General features: G+C 62.7%; 1 protein-coding gene across 3 annotated transcripts in view; it reads left to right on the forward strand.

The window, feature by feature from the left end:
• The first annotated feature begins 2,059 nt into the window (after nucleotides 1-2,059).
• Nucleotides 2,060-20,845, forward strand: part of NTN3 (netrin 3) — a 29,482-nt gene continuing 10,696 nt past the window's right edge. Inside the window, exons 1-3 of one of the 3 annotated variants that reach the window (XM_072023812.1) lie at nucleotides 2,060-2,174; nucleotides 11,150-12,145; nucleotides 18,187-18,375. In XM_072023812.1, the coding sequence (XP_071879913.1) occupies nucleotides 11,179-12,145; nucleotides 18,187-18,375 (1,156 nt within the window). In that variant the 5' untranslated portion in view covers nucleotides 2,060-2,174; nucleotides 11,150-11,178. Of the gene's footprint in view, nucleotides 2,175-3,140; nucleotides 3,276-8,628; nucleotides 8,884-11,149; nucleotides 12,146-18,186; nucleotides 18,376-20,845 lie in introns of those variants that run through there. The other 2 variants (XM_072023811.1, XM_038187032.2) reach the window with 2 other exon arrangements.

A 20,845-nucleotide genomic window follows, 5' to 3' on the forward strand; every position in this document is an offset into this window, starting at 1 on the left:
CACGGTGTGGGAGGGGAGGTGTCTCTGCCAGGAGGCTGAGGCAGGTGGAGGGCAGAGCATCCTTCAGACGGTAAATGGAAGAGAAAGGAGGGAAGCGCGAGGACTGTGAAACCACCCCGAGGACAAGCTGGTGGCTACACCAGGATGCTCTTCTCTCGGGGGGGTCCCGGCACGGCCGGCACCAGCAGGGGGCAAGCGAGCGCCGCGCATCGCCGCCAGCCCCGGAGCCCCCCCCCGCTGCTCGCTCCCGCTGCAGGTTCCCCGGCGGCTGGATCGGGGGTGCGGGATGCCAGCCCCGAGCAGAGCCGCAGGGACTGCTCCGGCCTCCTGTGCGTGCCCCTGTCCCCCCCCAGCAGCCCCTCGCCAAGAGGGAAGCCTGCCTGGCACGTGGGGAGCAGGGGCTGGATGCTCACGCAGGGCAAGAGCGGTGAAATTTGGGGGGCCACAGGTCCCCGCAGGAAGCAGGGTGTTGGGGACAATGTGCTGCTTTCACCTGCTTCTCCTCCCAGCCCTCCTGCCTGCCTGTCTGAGCAGGGGGTGGCACTGTGTGGGGGGCACTGCTAGGCTGGTGGGTACCCTGCCCTGGTGACACTGGCCTGCTGAGGGACAGACACCAGCACCCAGCAGGGCCCAGCTCCTGCTACAGCAAATCTCCAGCCCCTGCTGACATCCTCAGCACCTCGTGCGCCAAGCCCAGATCCACGTTTTTCTCTTGAGCTCCTTGTGCATTGCTGGAAAGAGGTGATGGAAATGGGGAGCAGTGGAAACGGGGAGCCAGATTCTGTCTTTCTCAGCTGGGCTTTTGCTGATGAGAAGTCTGTTTACACCAGTTCCAGGACTCCCCATACGGTGACCAGTCCCTCTAATGTCACTCGTGACACCCCAGGACAAGGGGTTTGACATCTTCCTCTGAGCATGGAAACTGTGGGAGCTGATGCAGCCCCCGGCTCAGCACCACCCTGTGGCAGCCAGGCCATGCTGGCTCAGCATCGTGGCTCATGTCCGTGATAGTCCTTGTGCTTTCTGGTGGGGAAAATGCCCCCAGGTCAGTCACTGGGACAATTCCAGCTTTGTGGCACCACAGGATCTTGGAGCTGTACCCCTCCCGCCCCCTTTCCTTGGCCATCCCATCCCACTCTGCTTTCAGGCCCATGCACAAAATCCTGCACTTTCCTGAAAATCACGGGCCTCGCTCTGCACCATGCTCACATCTGGCCCACGTGCAAGGCAAACGTGCGGGCTGGCCCTGCATTTGCCTCCCCCTCCAGCATCTGCATTTGGGCTGCGCAGCTTGTGGCTTGGCCTCCTGGCTGTCAAAGTGCTTGAAAGAGATGATGGAGCTACAGCACACCCGTGGCATCTGACTTCAGGAGCTGAGTTTCCCTACCCATCTCCCAGCTCTCCCCTTCCCTGTCACCTGGTGGCTTTCCCGTTGTTTGTGCCTGTCCCCGCCGCTGGAGCTGGGGAAATGCATTTTGCGCATCAAGGCTGCGCGAGCTGCAAACAGCATTTCCCTCGGGCCTTGTGGCCAGCTGGGGTCTCCTCCTCCAGCAAGCATCTGCCAGCCCAGCAGGGGAGAGCAACCCTGCAACCTGCTTCCCCGAAGCAACAGGATGTGGCTAACCAGGTCCTGCGGGAGCGGGCGAGGAGGGCTGGGGGGGGGCTTGCACAGGTGGTCCGTGCCCTGAGTGCAGCGGGTGGGCAGCTCCAGCGCCGCATTGGCACCTTGCCCTCCCCTCCACCTCCCCTGCTCTCTCCTCAAGCCCTTGCCTTCGCTGCAAGGACATCTGCGGGCGGGATGTGGGGCTGTGAGCCTGGGGGCTGTGCCGCAGAGGGGCAGCTAAGCAGGGGGGGGAGATCCAGATCCAGGTTTTCTGCTCCCCTCCTCTGCCTCACACAAATGCTGATTAAGTTCGTTTCACTTTCCTCCCCCCCCTCTCCAGGACTCCTGGAGCCAGCTTGAACGCAGGTGGCCCTGGGGCTGGCTGGGGGGCAGGCAGCTCCTGGGGAAGCCTGGGGGCAGCTGTCCCGGGCTCTGGAGATGCCCCCGTTTCGCCTGCCTCCTGCCCGAGCATCGCAGGCCAAGTCCAGCCTTGGTGCAGCAACACGTGAAAAGCCCCCGCATCACGGGATGGAGCCGATCCTGTAAGAGGGGGCTGCTCACTCCCCGCCTGGTAAATCCCTCTTTTCTTCTGCTCTGGGAAGCAGGGGAAGGATTAGCAGCCACCTTCCTTGCGGCACCAGCTGAGCCCTCGGCTGCCGGGGCTGCTCGCTCCCCGCTCTCAGCCGGGTCGGAGGGCACGACGAGCAGGGCCAGGCGATGGGCACAGCTCGGGCACAGCCCTCTCCCATGCTCAGTTCAGCGTTGGGGGGTTCTCAGGGCTCCGGGGGGCAAGCAGCGCTGCCACCCACCTGCCCCGCTTCGGGCCGGGCAGCGAGCGGCTCGGTGCCCCGACGGGGAGGGCGCTGCGCTCCTTCCCTTCTCTTCCCTTGCCTTCTCTTCTCTTCCTTTCCCTTCCTTCCCTTCCCTTCCGCTCCCTTCTCTCCCCTGCCCGCTCCGCTCCCCGCCCGGCCCCTTCCCGGCCCGCTGCGCTGCGCTGCGCTCCCGGCGGGGCGGCCGCGGCCGCGGGAGGGCGGAGGCAGGGCTGGCAGCGGCGCGGCGGGCGGCGCACACACGCACACACACCTCCCTGCATGTGATTAAATGGCTCGAAATCTGCTTCTGATTTCCTCGGGGAGGTGACTTTTCCCTTCTTTTCAACCCGGGATTTATTGGAGCCTTTTTACTCCGCTTCCAGGCAGCGGCCGGGGCTCAGTTTCTCCACTTCTAGATTATTTCTTTTTTTTTTTTTGTAATTATTTTTTTTTGTTCCTTTTCCTCTCGTTTTCTCCCTTCCCTCCTTCCCTGCCGCCTCCCGCAGCCGGAGCAGACACGGGCAGTGCGGCGGAGCGGGCGGGCGCTGGGGACCCGCCCGCACCGCCGGAGCAGCACTCCCGCTTGGCACAATTTCCCTTTATTTTGCTTTCTCTCGTTTTATTTCCTGGCGAATTGTTACTATTGCATTTTCTTTATTTTTTTTTTCCCTACCCTCCTTTTTTTTTTTATTCTTTTCTTTTTTTTTTTTCTCTTTTTTTTTTCCTGTTGCCATCAGCCAAGGGAAGGGGGAGCGGCCCCCGCTCCCTGCCGCCCGCGCTGCTGCGGCGGCCCCGGCTCCTGTCGCCGCCGCGACCCCCGGACCTGCCACCGGACCGAGCCCGCTACCTGCCCGGCCGCGGTAAGCTGCTCCTCCAACTTCCCGGCACGGCTGCCCCCGCCGAGCAGCTTCCCTTCCCACCGCTCCCTCCCTCGCTGCCTTTTATTCCTCCCTCTCCCCCCCACACCACCCCAACCCCCCCCACCCGCCCTTTTTTTTTCCCGTTTCATCCTTTCGAGCCGGGCTCCGGGCTCGCCAAAAAACGGGACGGAGCCGGGGAAGGGGGTGTGTGTGTGTGTGTGTTTGGGGGGGGTGCCTCCCGCAGCTCCGGGCTCAAAGCTCCGGGCGCTTTGTCCCGGCCCGGCTCGGCCCCGCTCGCTGCCGTTACCCTGGGCGGGGGGCCAGGGGGGGTGCGCGGCGCTGCACGAAGTCCCACAGCCGAGCTGCTCGGGGGGGGGGCTCAGCCGAGCCAGGCTGCCGAGGTGCCAGCCCCGGGGTGGGGGGCGCACGGGGCAGGCACCAGGCGGCCCCGCACCTCGGCTCTGCCCCATCCCAGTGCGGCCACCTCCGGGGCACCCCTGTGCGGGAGGGGGGCTTCCCCCCAGGGAGCGCTCCCCCCGCTCAGCCCCATCGCTTTGAGGGCACCCCAGGCTGCGTGAGACCCCCCTGGGCACCCCCGCACCGTGGCTGGTGTGTGAGCGGGACGTGGGGCAGGGAGAGGGGATGGGAAGCCCGGCTGCGTTTGGTGGGTTTGCCTTTCTGCCTCGGAAATCCTGCTGAAACCTCGTTTCTTCAAAATTCTGTCCCTCCCCTGGCTTCCCCGCCGGAGAGTGGGCGGATGGAAATACCTTTACGGGGGGGAAGGACCAAGTGCCGTGCTGCGGGACGTGGTGCTCAGCAGTCCCCCACAGCCCGGCTCTCAGCATGGAGAGCTGGGTGGGTGAGGAAGGCCCTGGGCAGGAGCAGGGGCAACACGGACGTCCTGCGGCACAGTGGGGCAGTGCCTGTGTGTGCATTCAGCTGGGGATGTGCCCAAGCAGTAGATGAGACAAGAGCCAGGCTGTGGGACCCGTAGCCGGGCTCAGATGACACCAAGGCCAGACCTGGACATGCAAACCCCGGACGGCTGGAGGTGACACCCGTCCTTCTGCTCCCCCACAACCCACAAAGCCTCCCGCTCTCCGAGGGATCGGCGTGCCCTGTAAGCAGTGCAGTGGGGAAGTGGCCTGAGCCGTGCTTCAAACATTCCCTTCAAGGTGGCTGGTTGGATGGTGGGCACCTTTATTTTCTGCAGTATTCCCTCTATAAAACAGAGGGAGCTGCTGTGCTTTTCTGACCGCCCGGTGGAGCGAGCTGGCGAGGGGACAGGAGGTCCTGCAGTCCCGGTGCTGGGTGCACGGTGGGCTGCAGGGGTCCCAGCCCCACGGCAGAGGTGCTGGTGGGCGCAAGCAGGAGGAGGAAGGCGAGGTAGGTCTCTGTCAAGGAGAGGACAGGTGCAGTGCTGGCTTTGGAAGCAGCCAAGGTGAGTTTGCAGCCTGCGAGAGAAGGATCCAGGCCCAGGGATGCAGCTGAGTGCGCCGTGGCCTGCGACGAGGAGCCCTGCAGAAAGTCAGGAGGCTCCAGAGCCCGAGCCAAGCAGCACTGGTGCTGCCCCCAGAGCACTGGCACCTGAGGTTTGGGCCAGGGCCTGCTGCCGAGGCCCCTTTTGGGCAGCAGGCGGAGGAGGTACGGGGCAGAGCAGGGTCCCCAGGAGGAGGCGAGCAGCAGTGCAGGCCCTGGGACACGTGCTCGTGTGCCGGAATGGCTCCGTCTTCCTCTGCCAAAGAAGCAGCCAACTGCGCCGAGGGTGCTCGCAGCACCCCCATCTCCTGTTCCCCCACCCTCTTAGCCAGGCCCTGCTCCATAAGGAAGCAATTATTTTGTGCCCCCATGAGCCCCTCCCCGAGCCTGCGCAGGACACTTGCGCTCGGTATGGAAATGCGACAGATTTTCCATATTCCGCTTTGCCCCGTGATGTTAAAAACGTACGTGACAGCCTCTTCCAAATGCTGCAGACTTGGCTGGCACTCAAGCAGTAACAGGCTGTGTGACACCAGGGGCATGAAATATTGTCCCAATAGCCAGGGAGAAAAAACGAGATGTTAGAGTGCAGTGTGTTTCCGGCCCCGTTGTCGTGAGCCATCCCGTACCCGATGTGAGAGATCTTTCAAAGCTGGCCAAATGTTGTCATCTCTGAATACCATTTTAAATATTCATCCAGACTATTTTCAACATCTGTGCCCGGCATGTTATGAAAAGGCAACAAGGGACGTTATGGAAACCAGATCGCTTTATTCCCATATGGAGCGGGAAGGGGCAGAAGCCACGAAGGGTTCTGCGATGGGGCCGCCGGTCCCGTGCCCCCGCTGGGCGCAGCGGGGGGCAGCCCCTGCCCACCGAGGGCTCTCCCGGCAGCTCGTGACGGAGCGAGCGGCACGGCAGGAATGTGCAAGGGAGCTCGGGGGCTGGGATGGGATGGGATTAGGGCCACGGAAAGCAACCAGCCGAGTAGTGGCGGGGGTTATCCAATGGGGCAGCGTCGAGGCAGCTTTTTGCTCCTGCAAGGCTGAGGACATCCTGGATCCATTGTGTCGGGAGAGGAGGAGATCTCTGTTGGGAAGCCCTCACCCGGCAGTGCAACAAACCAAATGTGACAGCGAGATGGGCTCAGCTCCATGGTGTGTGGACACTGCTGTGCGTAAAGCTCGCTGCTGGGGAGAGCGGCGGCTCTGCTCGGGGCTGTCGGGGAGCGGGGCTGGCTCAGGGCACCCCAGGGAGGCTGCGGTGCTTTGCACAGCCCCGTCCCGTCCTCCCAGGGGGAAGCTACCAGAGCAGGAGCGGGTGACGCGCCCGAGCATCCCGTCTTTGACAACTTCACGCACACGTCTGAGCGGCCTCGCCACGGTTTGGTTCTGGGTGGATTTCTCTTTTTGTTTTCGATAACCTAGGAAATCTGGGCTCCGTTTCACCCTTTTGTAATGTCAGGCCGAAGTTAATTCAAGCCAGGCCAGATGCTGACCACAGGTATGCCAGTGTAAATTTGAATGGAGTCGCTTACGTCTTGTTTGGCCTGGTCTGAATGGAGCTGCTTCTGTCTGATGCCAGAGGGGCTGAGGTCAGAATCTGGCCCATCCTTTCCTGCATGCAGTGTAATTTGTATGCGTCTCCTGGCACCGCTGGAGTATCATATGGCTTGTGTAATGCTCTCTCCGGCCTGCCAGAGTGCATTGCAATATCTATCACCGTGAGTGCCTGCCTCGGGAACACGCCGCCTCGTAATTGCCCACGAGTCGCACATACTTTGCGGAGCAGAGGCCGAAAGCCCGAGGGGCCGCGCAGAGCGCCCGGCTCCCCGAGCGAGAGCAGATGTGGGCACCCACGCGTTTACAGCCTCCTGATGCTGAACTGAGAAATGGACGGAGAAGGGGCTCGGAAGGGAACACGGGGACCTCTGCAGCGCCGTGAGGGCCGCTCAGGAGCTTTTGGCCGTGTCTGGTGCGGGCTGGGAGCGCGACGGCTCCGCCGCTGCCACCCCAGCGCCCGCGTCCCCGGCCTCTCCCCTGCGCCACACGCTCGCCTCCGCCTCGTTCCTTCCTGCCGGAAAGCCGAGCTCAGTCCCAGCGCCTTGGCTGCGTGGGGTTTTTCCTTTCATTTTAAATATTTCTCGGTTGTGTTTTCAGCCCAGCGACACATGGAACGATTTATCCGTGTCCAGAGCCCGGTTTGGTCCTGACGCATTCCTCTCGTTGGGAGGGCCCAAAGCCCCCCAGCTGGCACCGGCTCGGCGGGTGGGCACGGAGGGGTGGGCGAGGAGCCTGGGGGCCTGGCGGCTCCCCTGGCTGTGGGGTTGGGGCAGCCCCTCTGTAGGGCTGCCCCACAGCCAGGGACTGGGGATGCTGTCGTCAGCAGGGGCTCGTAACGAGGTGGCAAAGCACAAGTGCTGGTAGCAGCTCCATCCCGGTTAAGGGATGCGCCCTGGTGATTTGTGCCCATTTACAGCTTTCCTGAGTGCTGTCTGAGCACATCAGTTGTCCGCTCTGCAGGAACCTGAGCTAGGCAGCTCAGCTTTGTCGGGGCTTTGCCCAGGCCAGCACAGCTCTGGGATGAGCTGGCCATGTGGGTTGGCCCTATCTGAATCCTTTGGATCGAGCCCCTACATCCTCATGGAGCTGGATCCCCCTCATCTGCTCGGGTCCCTTGGAAGGTGTCTCCTGCCCTCCTGCCCCCTGCTCCGTGGCCGTGTCCCACCACGGGGATGCTTTCAATGCTGCCACCCAGGATCGCCCCCCATGTGGGATGAAGCTGCACCCGGGAGGGACCGAGCATCCCCTGACCAAACCAAGGCTCACGCTCTCCCCAGGAGGGCTGGCTGAGCCCAGCACCGTGCTCGTGGCCCACGGGGACAGCCCTCCCTCGCTGAAGCCACATTTTTCAGCGCATGACTCAGGCCTCCAACGCAGCCCCGAGGGGATTTGCGAGGGACACGCTGTGGCCCGCTGCGGTGGCCGGGCTGCAGCGTGCGGCCGGCCATCACTCGGGCCGCTCGGGGTTTCCCCCGCTGCTTTAATTGGAGAAGGCTGTTCTAGTGCCGCAAAGGTCCCGGGATCAAATCTGACTAATAACCCCTTTCCCTCCCCTCCCCGTGCTGTTCCACTTAATCCCGTAATTACCTCCGCAAAGCTGCCGCTGCCCTGCGCTGCTCCGCGCTGACCCCGGGCCTGGGGCAGGCACCGGGGTTGGGGTTTTGGGGAGGTTTGCTCCTCCTGTCTTGGCTCACCTGCTGCACCTGCCTTGGGGTGTTAGGTCTTTCAAACAGGACCGATGGGCACTGAGAGCTCATGTCTGCACCCGAACACAGTACGGATGGTGGCGTGGTGCCTCCTGGGGGGGTGGCAGCAGCACCCCAGGGAGCCCCTGGCAGGGCTGGGGTGGCAGCGAGCCGCCGCCAGCACCTCCAGAGGCGGCTGCTCCGGGGAGAAAGGGTGCGGAGGTGCTGTGCGTAGTAGCTAATTTTTAAAGCGCAAAGCACTTCTGAGTGTTAAGGCATCGGGACTTCCTTCCAAACCGCACGGCTATTAGCATTCCCCAAACAGAGAAGTGAGGAAATCGCCCACCTCAAAAATGCAGCCGCTGCTGGGGAGGAGCGCGGCGGCGGCAGCTGGGGTGGCGGCCGCTTCCTCGGGGAGGGCGAGCCCTGCGCCGCTGCGCTCCTGCCAGCACACGGCAGTGGCCCTGAGCTGGTGGCCACCAGCCACGGCCTTGCTGTCACAGCCCGGCTGGAAGATGCCAGGGCACCCTGACCCGCAGGGCACCCTTGCCTTGGGGTCTGGAGTCGGATACCGTGGATCCGGCGCGGGGTCATTGGTGCTGCTGACGTGCCTGGGGCTGGCTCAGCGCCTTCTCCCTCGCTCAGGGAGCGGTGTCTCCACTTGGTTCGGACTGGAGGCACTGAAGATGGGGACTGGAAGGGGGGCAGGTGGGGCTGGGAGAGAAATACCCACCGCCGGGCCTCCCTGGCAGCTTGCCGGCAGCCCAGGGGTCACGCTGAATATGCATAAAAGGGAGCAGATTGCAGCTGCCCTCCTCTCCGATACGGAGGTGAGGCCCGCGGAGACCACCGGCCCCGGCTCCCTTTCAGCAGGATAATGGGGTGAGCTGTGCACGGAGCGTGTGTGTGCATGTGTGTGGTCTCGAGGATGATAATGATTTCCATTCACGCGGTGCCTCCGCAGCGCCGACACGCCACTCGGCAAACGCCGGAGCCTTGGCTCCCGAGCGGCTCCTCCCCAGCCGAGCCCCAAAATTTGGGCACCAAACCACGGAGCACGGGAGGGAAAGCCTCTCCCCATGGGTGTCGGAGGCAGGGAGGCAGTGCAGGATGATCTCCCATCCCCCAGATGCGCCCCCGATGCGCCCCAAGGGCAGAGCTAACCCAGCCCTGAGGCTGAGCGCCTCCGCCTCGTCCCCTGGCTGCCGTCGGTGCGGGGGCGCAGGACGGGAGGGGAAGGGGGCCCGGCCCCCGCCGGCAGCAGCAGAGCCGTGTCCGTGGCTGGCCTCCTCCCAGCAGCAGCCTTTGGGTTGATTCCCACAGCTTCTGCTGCCGGATCCCAGCCGACAGCGTGCTTATTACACGCTGGAGGGTTTGGGTGGTTTCTCAGCATTTTCAGGCTGCATCTGGGGGCGCCGAGCAGGATGCGGCTGCGGGTGGAGGAGACGTCCCTGGGCAGGGTCCGGAGGGTGCCACCAGAGCTGCCCAGAGCTGGATGCACCTCCTGGCTGCTGGGGCACCGTCACCACCAGGGCTTTCTGCTCTCTGCCCTCTGCTCCGAGCTTTTCCCCCAGGGTGTCCCTCTGTAACACCAAGCTGTTACGTCTGCATGGGGAAATAGTTGGTTTTGAACCTCCGGGGGAGTTCTGGTCTTTATGCCCTGATTGGAAAGGTGTTTTTGTGGAAGCCTGAGCACACAATGGTGCTCACCTGCCATGCGTGGTGCAAACCTGGCTGAAGGCGGTGAGGCGCTGGCAGTGCCACCCCTGCTCCGTTTCTGTCCCTGCTGTGTGCAGGTCCTCAGTCTCCTGGTGTCACCACTCCCCGGACCCTGCTCACCGGGCACTGCAGGTGTGCTGCAGGCTGCAGGGATGCCCCCTGGACAGGAGCTGCTGGTGGATAGCACTGGGTCGGGGTGCTGACACTGGGTCGTGTTCTCATCGCAGTCTGCTCGGGGAGGAGAGGGTTTGGGGTGAGAGGCGTACCCCCCGGCTGCAGCGCGGTGCAGCAGTGCTTGCAGCACACCGGGTGGCACAGTGCGTCCACTGCAGTGACAGCCACGTCCCTGCTGCCCACGGGAACCTGCCTTTGGGCATGGTCTCGGGCATGGTTTAAGAATCACCTTTCGGGAAGGGGCCCCCACGCCCAACTCTGCTCCCACAGCACTCGCCCACATTCGCTTTTGGAGCAGGGGGTTCCCCGTACCCTGGGCACCCTGGGGACAGTATCCCTTGTCAAGCACTCTGCTGGGTGCCTGGCCACCGAGCACAGAGGATGTGGCTGCTGGGGAGATGCAGGCCACAAAGGCAGCTGCTGATTTTTGGCAGCAGAAACCTCCCCTGCCAGCAGCAGCGGGGGGAGCAGAGCGCAGGGCTGGCTGTGCCGGGGAGGTCTCAGGGGTGCCATCGCCTTCCCTGCTCCCTCTGGCCAGCTTGGAGCTGGGCATTGGGCACTGGCAGCCAGGTGGGGCAGGGAGGAGGATCCCCCGTTAACAGTTTGGCACAACGCAGACCACCCGGCCCTGCAGTGCTGTGCTGAGGGGTTTTGGGGATGAGGGGTGTCTTCCCCTGACCGTGCCACGGAGAGGGCAGTTCCTGTGGGGCAGAGGCAGCAAGAGTGACCTCTTGCCGGTGGGAAAGCTGTGGATGTGTGGTGGTGTGATTTGGAGGGCTACTGGCTCGTAGACCTCTCAGGGTCAGAGGCAAGAGAGACGCCTGATGCTGCAGGGTCACAGGAAGGCAAAGAGGTGTAGGGTTGTGGCCTCAGCCAGCTGCGACAGCGTCGCGGGGCTAATTCCCATCTCCATGGTCCTGCTGTCGGAGTCGATCTGCTGCAGCTCGGGGGCATCACCTTGTGCATTCGGGGCCGTGCATGAAAGCCTGATAGCCACAGGCAGGTGTGAACATCCCCACCCCAACTGAGATGTGGGAGGTGTTCCTACAGGGAAGGTCTGGAAACCGGTGTTGTCCTCCTCATTCTGATGCTGTAAATATGGCACCACGAGCTAACCACCTCCCTGCCCCACTCCCCAGGTGCCCCGTGGGTCAGCACGGGGTGGGAATGGGCACAAGTCGAGGGGCCTGGGTGCCAGGCACATCCCCAGCCCCCTGCACCGGGTTGCGATTCACTCTGTGTGCTCTCATCCCAGGGAGGAGCCGCTCCCCTGGCCCCGGGAGGATGGAGGTCCTGCAGCTCCTGCGCCTGCTCCTCACCACCAGCGTGCTGCGCCTCTCCCAGGCGGTGAATCCGTTCGTGGCCCAGCAGACCCCCCCGGACCCCTGCTACGACGAGAGCGGAGCTCCTCGCCGCTGCATCCCCGAGTTTGTCAACGCAGCCTTCGGGAAGGAGGTGCACGCCTCTAGCACCTGCGGGAAGCCCCCGACGCGGCACTGCAACGCCTCCGACCCCCGCAAAGCCCACCCGCCCGCCTACCTGACCGACCTCAACACCGCCTCCAACATGACGTGCTGGCGCTCCGAGACCCTGCACCACTCGCCCCACAACGTCACCCTCACCCTCTCCCTCGGCAAGAAGTTCGAGGTGGTCTACGTCAGCCTCCAGTTCTGCTCGCCCCGGCCCGAGTCCACCGCTATCTTCAAGTCAATGGACTACGGCAAGACGTGGGTGCCCTACCAGTACTACTCCTCCCAGTGCCGCAAGATCTACGGCAAGCCCAGCAAAGCCACCGTCACCAAGCAGAACGAGCAGGAGGCCCTCTGCACCGACGGCCTCACCGACCTCTACCCGCTCACCGGGGGGCTCATCGCCTTCAGCACCCTGGACGGGCGGCCCTCGGCCCAGGACTTCGACAGCAGCCCCGTGCTGCAGGACTGGGTGACGGCCACCGACATCAGGGTGGTTTTCAGCCGCCCCCACCAATTCCGGGAGCTGGGGGGGCGCGAGGCTGGCGAGGAGGAGGGGGGCACCGGTGCGGCCCCCTATTACTACGCGGTGGGCGAGCTGCAGGTCGGCGGGCGCTGCAAGTGCAACGGGCACGCCTCGCGCTGCGTCAAGGACAAGGAGCAGAAGCTGGTGTGCGACTGCAAGCACAACACGGAGGGGCCCGAGTGCGACCGCTGCAAGCCCTTCCACTACGACCGGCCCTGGCAGCGGGCCAGCGCCCGTGAGGCCAACGAGTGTCTGGGTAAGTGACCCCCACCATCACCGTCGCCACCGCGCTGCGCCCACCTTCCCCAGGGCTGGGACCCCTGAGCACCCAAGGGATGTGGCCGTGGGGCTGAGCATGAGTGCCTGGCATGGGTTTTGAGCCTCTGCTTCCTCTGCTCTGCTGCTTGGCTACCTGCACCCAAACCCTCCAAAGGCACCGTGGTGCTTTTTTGGCACACACGGGGACCGTGCAGCGTGCCGAGCTGTGTCGGCAAGGGGTGTTTGCCTTGGGCAGCGAGCTGCTCGTCCCCAGGGGAAGCACGGAGGTCACCTGCATTGGGCTGGGAGCAGGCAGCAGCTGGGTTTCTCCAACCAGCAGGGGTTAAGGAAATGTCTGAGCTACCCCATTTCAGCCTGTTATCCCTCTCGCTCGGTCTGGCACGGTGCAGTGCGCAGTGGTTTTAGCTCATCTCTTCTTAAAAAGGTTTGTGTGAGTCAAAGGCACTTGTAATCTACAGAAACTTTTCACAAGTATTGAACCCACATTGTCTTCCTGCCCCGCTCTGGAATCTTTTTCTATAGGATTTCTGTGGAGGCTTTTGCCTTTTGTCCTGATCTGTGCAGGGTGAGGGATGCCAGAGCCCTGCAAAGCTCTGGGAGAGGGGGAACAACCTCTCACTCTGCCTGGACCAGAGCCCAGGTCCCAGGGGGTGGCAGGAGGATGGAGACAAGGGAAGCCATCCCATCAATCAGCCCCTGAAAGGCTCACTGGATGTGCCAGAGGTCAGAGGGACTTGTTAGTATTTGTGATCGATGTCTTGTTGAGATCCCAGCTGTCGGCTTAAATATATCTGGGTTGCAGAGGATTTCTTCTGAGAATGGCTAAAAAGGCACTCGATGCAAATGAAGTGGCCGAGCTGATGCTTTAAAAACACCTCGTGCCCTGTGGGAATGTGTCAGCTCCGGCGCTTCCCCGTTTGTCTCAGAAAGACGAGTTTTGGAGCAAAAATTGGAAACTGCCTCTGCTCCTCACCCTGCTCCCAGTGCCTGTAGGTGTGGCTGGGGATGGCTCAGGTGGGGGCCAAAAGCAGGACCCCAGCCCTGACCCCGATGTCCGGAGTTTTGGGATCCTGGAGCACATCTTTGGCACCGTGTCCTCTGTTCGAGTGACGCAGCCGAGCCGAGGAGGCTCTGCCAGCTCCGGGGGGGGTTAAACTGGAGCAGATCCCGGCCTGAGACCCGGGGGAAGGATCTGGGGCTGGGGGGGTGCTAGAGAAGCTCCCGGCATCCTTGGCCGGGGCAGGGGGTCCCGTGTGAGGCCTTGCTCCTGCACATCCCGGCTGCAGCCCTCCCCGCCCCCAGCCAGGTCACCGTTTTGGCAGATGGGGCTGAAAAGATAATTGAAGGAGAGAAAAGAAAGGCAGGGAGGAGGTGGGGGCGCAGAGCGGTCCCTTCAAGACACCCTGACAAGCCCCACACACAAAGGCCCGTAGCCAAGCTGCGTGTGAAAGTGTTTTTTCCTGTTGATTCGATCCCCTTCTTTCTCCCTTTCCCCTCTCGGGCTTTGTGCCCTCTCTGAAGGGACCTGAAAGAGCTTCTCCATCACACGCCTCCGAAGGGCTTAGCGGCTGAAAGCTGGATTAGCTCCCCGAGCCTTCCCCTCTGTGCCTTTCAACAATGACATCTCCCCAGCCAGCACGAACAGACGCAGCAATTAGCACCAATTAAAAGGAGAGGCCGCCCGGGAAGTTCCCTTTGCTCGGCCCAGACCGCGGGGTTTCTGACTCCGTCCCGCGCCCCAGCCCCGCGGTGCCGAAGGTCGCGCCTGGCCGAGGAGGGGACGAGGAGGACAAGAAGGAGGAGGAAGAGGAGGAAGAGGAGGAGGAGGAAGGTGCGCCTGGAGCCTGGCAGCCCCAAGCCAGCAGAGGGGCAGGGATGGAGGGCTGTGTGCCCGGGAGCCTCTGGTTGCTCTGGGCTGGGGACGAGCCGTCCTGCTCCACGCTGCGGTGCCGGGGTGGCCACGCACGCCTCTGGGGCTGGGGACAAAAAAGAAGAACCCCTCCCTGCTTTCCTGGGAGTTTGCACAGAGGCTGACGTAGCCCCTGGTTTAGGCAGGTGGCTGCTTGTTTTGGGGAAGCCCGCGGGGTTCCCGTGGGTTGTGCTTTCCTTATTTCGTGGGAATTTCTGCTGGTGGCTGGCGCGGGGAAGCGCAGAGGAGGAGCAGTCCTCGCAGCCTGAGATCTGGGCAGTGCCCCACGGGGGGACTGTGGTGGTGGTGGGGAGGGGGGTGCCGCCGTGCCGCGTGGTTACAGGGGGGAATGGCACCTTGGAAAACGGATTTGGGGATGTCACAGCCAGGCTGAAAGTGGCAGCTTGGCCAAACGGCGAGGCACCAGCCCCGTGCCGCAGGGTGCACGGCCCCGTGGGCTGCCCGCAGAGCTGTTACTCTGGTAGAGCTGCGCCACCTCCCCCTGCTCCTGGTCCCCGCTGCCACCAGGAGCCCAGTCCCCTGGTCAGGAGGCTGTCCCCAAGGCAGGGGGGAGCTGATTAGTGCAAGGCAGCCACTGGAAGTAATTGATCCACTCGCTGGTAATGCTGGAGCTCTTGTTCCCATTGTCAGTGCCGCGGCACAAAGGGGAGACCTTGCTCCACGAGCAGGATCCACCCCACGGAGCACAGGGACAATGCTCGGGGCTCGCTTTGATCCGGGGCTCCGTGGGAAGGGGCTGCCCAGGCCTGGGAGCACCTCGCTCCTTTTGCTTCAGGCCAGGCAGCAGCGTGGCTGGGGGATGAGGGCATCAGTCCGGGATGTCCGTGCCCCAAAAATGCCAGTCTCCAAAGTGGTGGTGGAATTTGCAGGCTCCCCAACACTTCACCCATTTCCTCTGCCCCCTTCCCATGTGTATTTCCTTTCTTGCTTTTATCTCAGTGCTCCCGATGCGAAATCCCCTAATAAATCCCCTTTTTAAGGGGATCCTGGCCTGGGCTGTTTCTCACTGGTGCCACAAGCGGGGACGAGGTGTCCAGCTGTGGTGCAGGGGATCAACACCTGTGTGCCCTGCTCCTGGGACGGGCTGGGGTGGCTCAGCCTCGTCCCCTCCCTGCTCTGGGATTCCTCCTCTCCTCCCAGCCACAAGCCCCTGATCCCCCTCCCCGAGCCCTTTCCCCCGCTGCTTCTCCCAGCCCCAGCCCTGTCCCCGTCCCTGTTCCCTGTGCGTGTGGGCAGTGGGAGGGCAGAGGGGGGCTCCCCTGGCCCCGATCCCCCTCCCGGGGGCTAGGTGCAGCCTTGCCTCCCGGCTGGGCGCCCCTCCAGCCAAAGCAGGGGCGTAGCTCGAATCCGCTGCGGGTTGGCAGCGGCGGCCGGTCTAGGGTTTCGCTGAGCCAGCTCCGTGAACTAATTATTCCCAGGGAGCTCGTGGGGGCAGCCGGCCCCCTCCTGCCCCCCGGCACCAGCACCCACCGCGCGCCTGCTGCCCGTGCTGTGCCCCCCGGCCCCGTTCCCAGCCCCGCGCCCCCCACCCCGGGCTCCGCTCTTGGCTCCCGCTGGGGAGAGGAGGAGGTGGAGGGGAGGCTGGGGCCCGGGCAGAGGTTCAAAACCATCAAAAGGAGGACAGGAGGCTGCTCTATTGCAAGGTGTTGGCGTTTAATTAGTCTATTATTGCAAATTATTAGATCTTGTGATTGTTTAATTGATCATATGATTGTTTAATTGGGCATACTGTACAAGGGCGGAAGCGAACTACCACGTAATTAGCCCCAAACTGTGCAATTAAAATCTTATTAATACCCCAAACAGCAGGGAACATTCAAGCCTTTAATTAGTGATTAACAGGAGACAGACAGAGCTTGCGACCGAGTCAGCGCTGAGGAACAGCACAAGTTTTTAGCTGAGTATGGGGGGCACCCGCCTGCTCCGACCGGTGCTGGGTGCTCTGTGCTGTGCCCCCCTCCCCATCCTGGTGTGGCCAAGCCCAGCCAAATCTCCGTCCTGACCCCCCCCCCATAACCCCTGCCACCCCCGTGCCCTCAGGGCAGCTCCTGGTGGCCCCCCCTGCCCAGTGGTGGCCCTGGGGCTGGTGGGGACATGCCAGCAGGGCAGCCGGGCAGCAAGCCAGCCCCTGGCTGTGCCAGCCACGACACAGAAAGGCCGGGCCAGTTACTCCATCACCAATTAAACGGGCAGAGAGGGACCCGTGACGAGGGAGTGGCGAATCATTTACCCGACCTTCCTCTTCTGCCACCCCTCACATCCCCTCCGCTTCCCTGGAGGGTGCGGGGACCTGGCGGGGGCACAGGCCTTACCCTGCGCGGTGGGGAGCAGAGCTGCCACCCGACTGCGCTTCCTTCCTGGAGTGCAGCAAGGCAAAAACGAGGCCCCTTCGCCCCCAAAACTGCTCCTCTGCACACCGCATCCCTGGTATAGCCACATCCCTGGCGTAGCCGCATCCCTGGCGCAGCTGCATCCCCGGCGCAGCCGCATCCCCCCCACACCAGCGGCACCCCCACCACCCAGCTTCGTTCTGCTTTCTTCAGCATCCAGCCACGTGTGAGAACTTGCTTCAAAAAGTCTCCGTTTCCCACCAGCACTGGGGAAAAAAAGCGACCTCAAAAGGCGCAAACCCCAAAAGGCACCTTCCGCCTTGCCCAAGCATCGCTTTTGTGCTTGCCGCGTGATTTTTACACTCATCTCGTAACTCGGGGGAGCTGAGGTTTGAGGGTGCAGGGCTGTGCCGAGGCCGGGAACGGGTTTTTGCCCAAGTCCTTTAAGCCTCCAAGAGGGCTCCCAGGCTGGGGTTTGCTTCACGGTCTCCGGCCGGGCGAGCGGGGTGGGGGGCGAGGCGGCCGGCGGCCGTTTGATCTGCACGGGCTGAAGCTCTCAGCGTGCTCCCGGCGGTGTGGTGGGCAGGCGGCCCCGGGGGGGGTGAGCGGGGGAAACTTCACACAAACGACAAGCAGGCCCAGCAGTTAAATCTGGGCTGACATGTTAATGAATTTCACAGTACGCCTGGAAAAACTCTCACCCAGCCTCAATTTACCAGCGCGGGGAGGGGGCTGGGGGCGGGCGCCACGTTTCGCTGAAGGAAATCTTGTTCCCATTATCTTTTTGTGAGAGTGTTAAACAGGAACTGGCACTGCTTTTCCTTTTTATCTCACACACGTGGAATCGGGCAGGGGGGGTGGGAGGGGGGGTTCTTCATGGTTCCTGTGGCTAATGAAAGAAATAACGTGTGTGTGTGTGTGTGTGTGTGTGTTCACATCAGCGCGCTCGTGGGGGCGGGGGGGAGGCACGTGCAAGCATCTGGGCATGGACGTTTGTGCGTGTGCAAATGTGAAAATGTGCATGTGTGAGCATGCACACTCGTGCATGTGCTTGTGCTGCAAGTGTGGATGTGTGCACACGTGAGAAAACGTGCCCAAATTTGCATGTGCGCACACGTGCACGTGAGCGTGTGTGCGCCTGTGCTCGTGCACACCTGTGTGTGTGTCTGTGCGTGTCACTATGTGGGATCCTGTGTGTGTTTTCGTGTGTGCACCCAGGGCAGAGCCCTAAAAAAACGCAGCCTGGGGGCTGTGCTGCTGGTGCTGGGGCTGGCACCCGGCACTGCTCCATGCTGGGCTGCAGCAGCGCGGCACGAGGAGGGTGGTCTGGTGGCTTCTGGGCTACTGGTGAGGGGCTGGCCCCAAAAAGGGACAGAAAGAGGAGCCAGCGGGGCTGCAGGTGCCCAGCTGGTGCTGCTGGACACCCTCTTTCCTGTGGCACCCCTCCCTCCATCTCACCTTCAGCCGAGTCTCCCCCCGTGTGCTGTCCCTACACGTGCCCCGTCTCCGCGCTGACCTCCCAGCCCCGGCCCCGTGGGGCACTGGATGCTGCACATCTGGCCGGCACATTGGGGCCGGCTGTGCCGAGCCCTGCCTGCCCTGCTCCCCACCTCGGGGAGCCCAGCGGGGGCCCGCAGCCCGACTGGTGGGCTCCGATGCTTTGGTCAGCCCCGCCGCCCCCTCCTCACCAGGGATTTGGGCGCTGTTTGCTCCTCCTGCCTGGCAGCACCTCTGCCTCACCCTCCCCTTCCCTTGCAGCCTGCAACTGCAACCTGCACGCGCGGCGCTGCCGCTTCAACATGGAGCTGTACAAGCTGTCGGGGAGGAAGAGCGGAGGGGTCTGCCTCAACTGCCGGCACAACACCGCGGGGCGCCACTGCCACTACTGCAAGGAGGGCTTCTACCGCGACCTCAGCAAGTCCATCACGGACCGCAAGGCCTGCAAAGGTGAGCCAGGACCTCTCCGCCTCCCCCAGGGCACTGGGGAGGGAATGGGTGCGAGCCGAGCATCTTTGCAGGCTCCCAGATCCACAAGGGATGGGGAGGATGGCCTGCAGGAGCAGGCAGCTCGGGGGAGCCCCCGACGCCGTGGGGGTCTGAGCTCTTGGCCCTGTGGTGACTGTGGGCACAGCCACCGGTGGTCAGTGTTGGAGAGATGCTGGAGGAGGCGTGCTGGGATTTGCTGGGATTTGGTCTCTGACCCCAGCGTAGTCTTGGCTGTAGATATGTGTGGATGCCTTCAGGCTGTTTCACTAAAGGATTTGCCGTGTCTCCTCACCTTCGGATGGCCGGGGTGATGCTGGTGGTGATTTCCAGCTCCCTGCTGCTCTGCAGGGCCCCATGGCACGAATATTGGTGATGCAGAGGCTCTCTGGGCCTGTTTCGGGGGTGCAGATCAGCACAGCCCAGGCACCGATGGGCAGGGCGGCTTGTCCCTGAGCCAGCCCAGAGCCAGAGAGATGCAGCCTGGCCTCACAGATCCTGGCCAGTGCCAAACCCAAACCTCTCCTCTCCCATCTGGCTGCCTTATCTCTCTGTCCATCCTCTTTCCTCTGCGGAGCCTCCAAACAATGGTTTCACCAGAGACCGTAAGATGACAAAACACCTTGACCGTCCCCCCGGACCGCTGGCACGCAGGCTGACACGCTGGCCCCGCCAGCAGGCTCTGCCATGGCTTCTGTGAGGCCAGGAACTAACCCCTGATCCCTTTTTTTTTTTTTTTCCAGCTGAGATTGCAAGTATCTCCCGGAAGGGAGTGCAGCTTCCCCTCTGGCACCAGCACCGTGCCGTGCAGATAGCAGTGGAAGCTGCCTCCCTGCGTGTGCTGGGGACAGGGAGGGTGTCACGGGGACGGGGCCTTCCCGGGCTTATGAAGCACCCTCAGAGCAGGAGAGCACTGTGTGTGTGTGTTTATGTAGGGCCTACATAGCTCCTGGAGCTGGTGTTGGGCAGCAACCTTGTGGAAGTGAAGAATTTGGTTCCCAGGGCTCATGGCAAGTAGCAGCCAGGTCCCAAAGCCATATCAGGTGCCAGCATCCTCCAGGGAACAGTGGGAGAGAGGAAGAGGAGGAGACAGGGCAAGCTGCACACCCCGAGGCTCTGTGCCACCCCAACACAGGTTGCGCCCTGCTCCTGGGGAGCACTGGGCACAATGGGGACAGCCCCCAATTTTCTCACTGCCAGCAGTGTCCCATTATTCCAGAAATTCAGCTCCCTTGCAGAAAAGTCGTGGCACTGCCCGAGGCCGTGACTCTGAGCGGCTGTGGGACGAGATGGATGGCAGCAGGCCCAGCTCCTGCTTCAGCACCATCACCCTTTCCCTCGGGATTTCCCCCACGCCAGCGCTGCGCTCAGCACCCCCTGTCCCTGGGGGTGCCCCCCACATCCCCAGGCGAGCGATCTCCGTGCGCAGGAGCAGCCAGGCAGGCGGCAAGCCTGTCAGCCTGTGGTTTCGTGGAAAAGCCCTGAGTCATTTCCTCCGGAGGGGCAGAGAGGGGGCTGCCTGAACCAGAGCCGCGGCGAAGCCCCCCCTCAGCCCGGCACACGTGTGCGCTCCTCGCAGCCGGGTTGTGGATGGGGCTACATTTGCTCCTGCTTGGTACCAGGCCCTGCAGCCCCTGTGGCAACAAGAGGAGCTTTGGGCACCCAGGATGGAAACCAGGTTTTGGAAACCAGGATTTGGAAACCAGGATTTCAGCATGGGGCTGCTCAAGTACCGGGGCTTTGGGGCAGGCATGGTTCACCCCAATGGGCACCAGGGCACCAGGGTGGCGGTGCTGCCTCTGCCACACCTCACCGAGCATCCTTTGTGGACTGGAATGGTCCTCCCCACCAAAGGAAGGGTTTTGGCCTCCCTGGTGTCCATCTCCTTCCAGATTTTCTACCATAATTGCCTGATAAAATCCCAGGTAAAGTGGAAGCCTTGCAGGCTTTTCCCTCCCTGTTGGGGCTGGGGTCCCCAGCACCACCCTCTCCTGTGCACTGAGCTCCTGTTTTCTGTTCCAACCAGGGAAGAGAGCACTTACAGAAAAAAAAAAGAAAAAAAAAAAAATAGTTAAAGAAGCAGGATTTGGCTAGATGCTGGAGACAGGAAGGCAGCTGAGCACGGCCCAGCCTTGGTGTGTGGGTGTGAGAGCTGGGTGCAGGTTTGTGGAGCGCTTCCCCCCGGTCTGCCCATAGCCTCCCGTAGAGGCTGTCCCGTGCCAGGGCTGCAGGGGAATGCCCCACTCCTCCTGCGGTGCTTGGAGCTGGGGGAAGTGCCCTCCAGCCACGGGGATGCAGGATTACACAGGTGCACGAGGGCTCTGAGTGCCCGACCACTTTATGGCCGCAGTAACCAAGCCGCAGGAGGAGGTTGATGCATTTCTTCCCCTGGATGAGGTCCGGGCATTGCCGTGTCCAGGCATCACCCAGGGGA

Source organism: Anas platyrhynchos, chromosome 15 (genome assembly GCF_047663525.1).
Source record: "Anas platyrhynchos isolate ZD024472 breed Pekin duck chromosome 15, IASCAAS_PekinDuck_T2T, whole genome shotgun sequence".
NCBI lineage: Eukaryota > Metazoa > Chordata > Aves > Anseriformes > Anatidae > Anas > Anas platyrhynchos.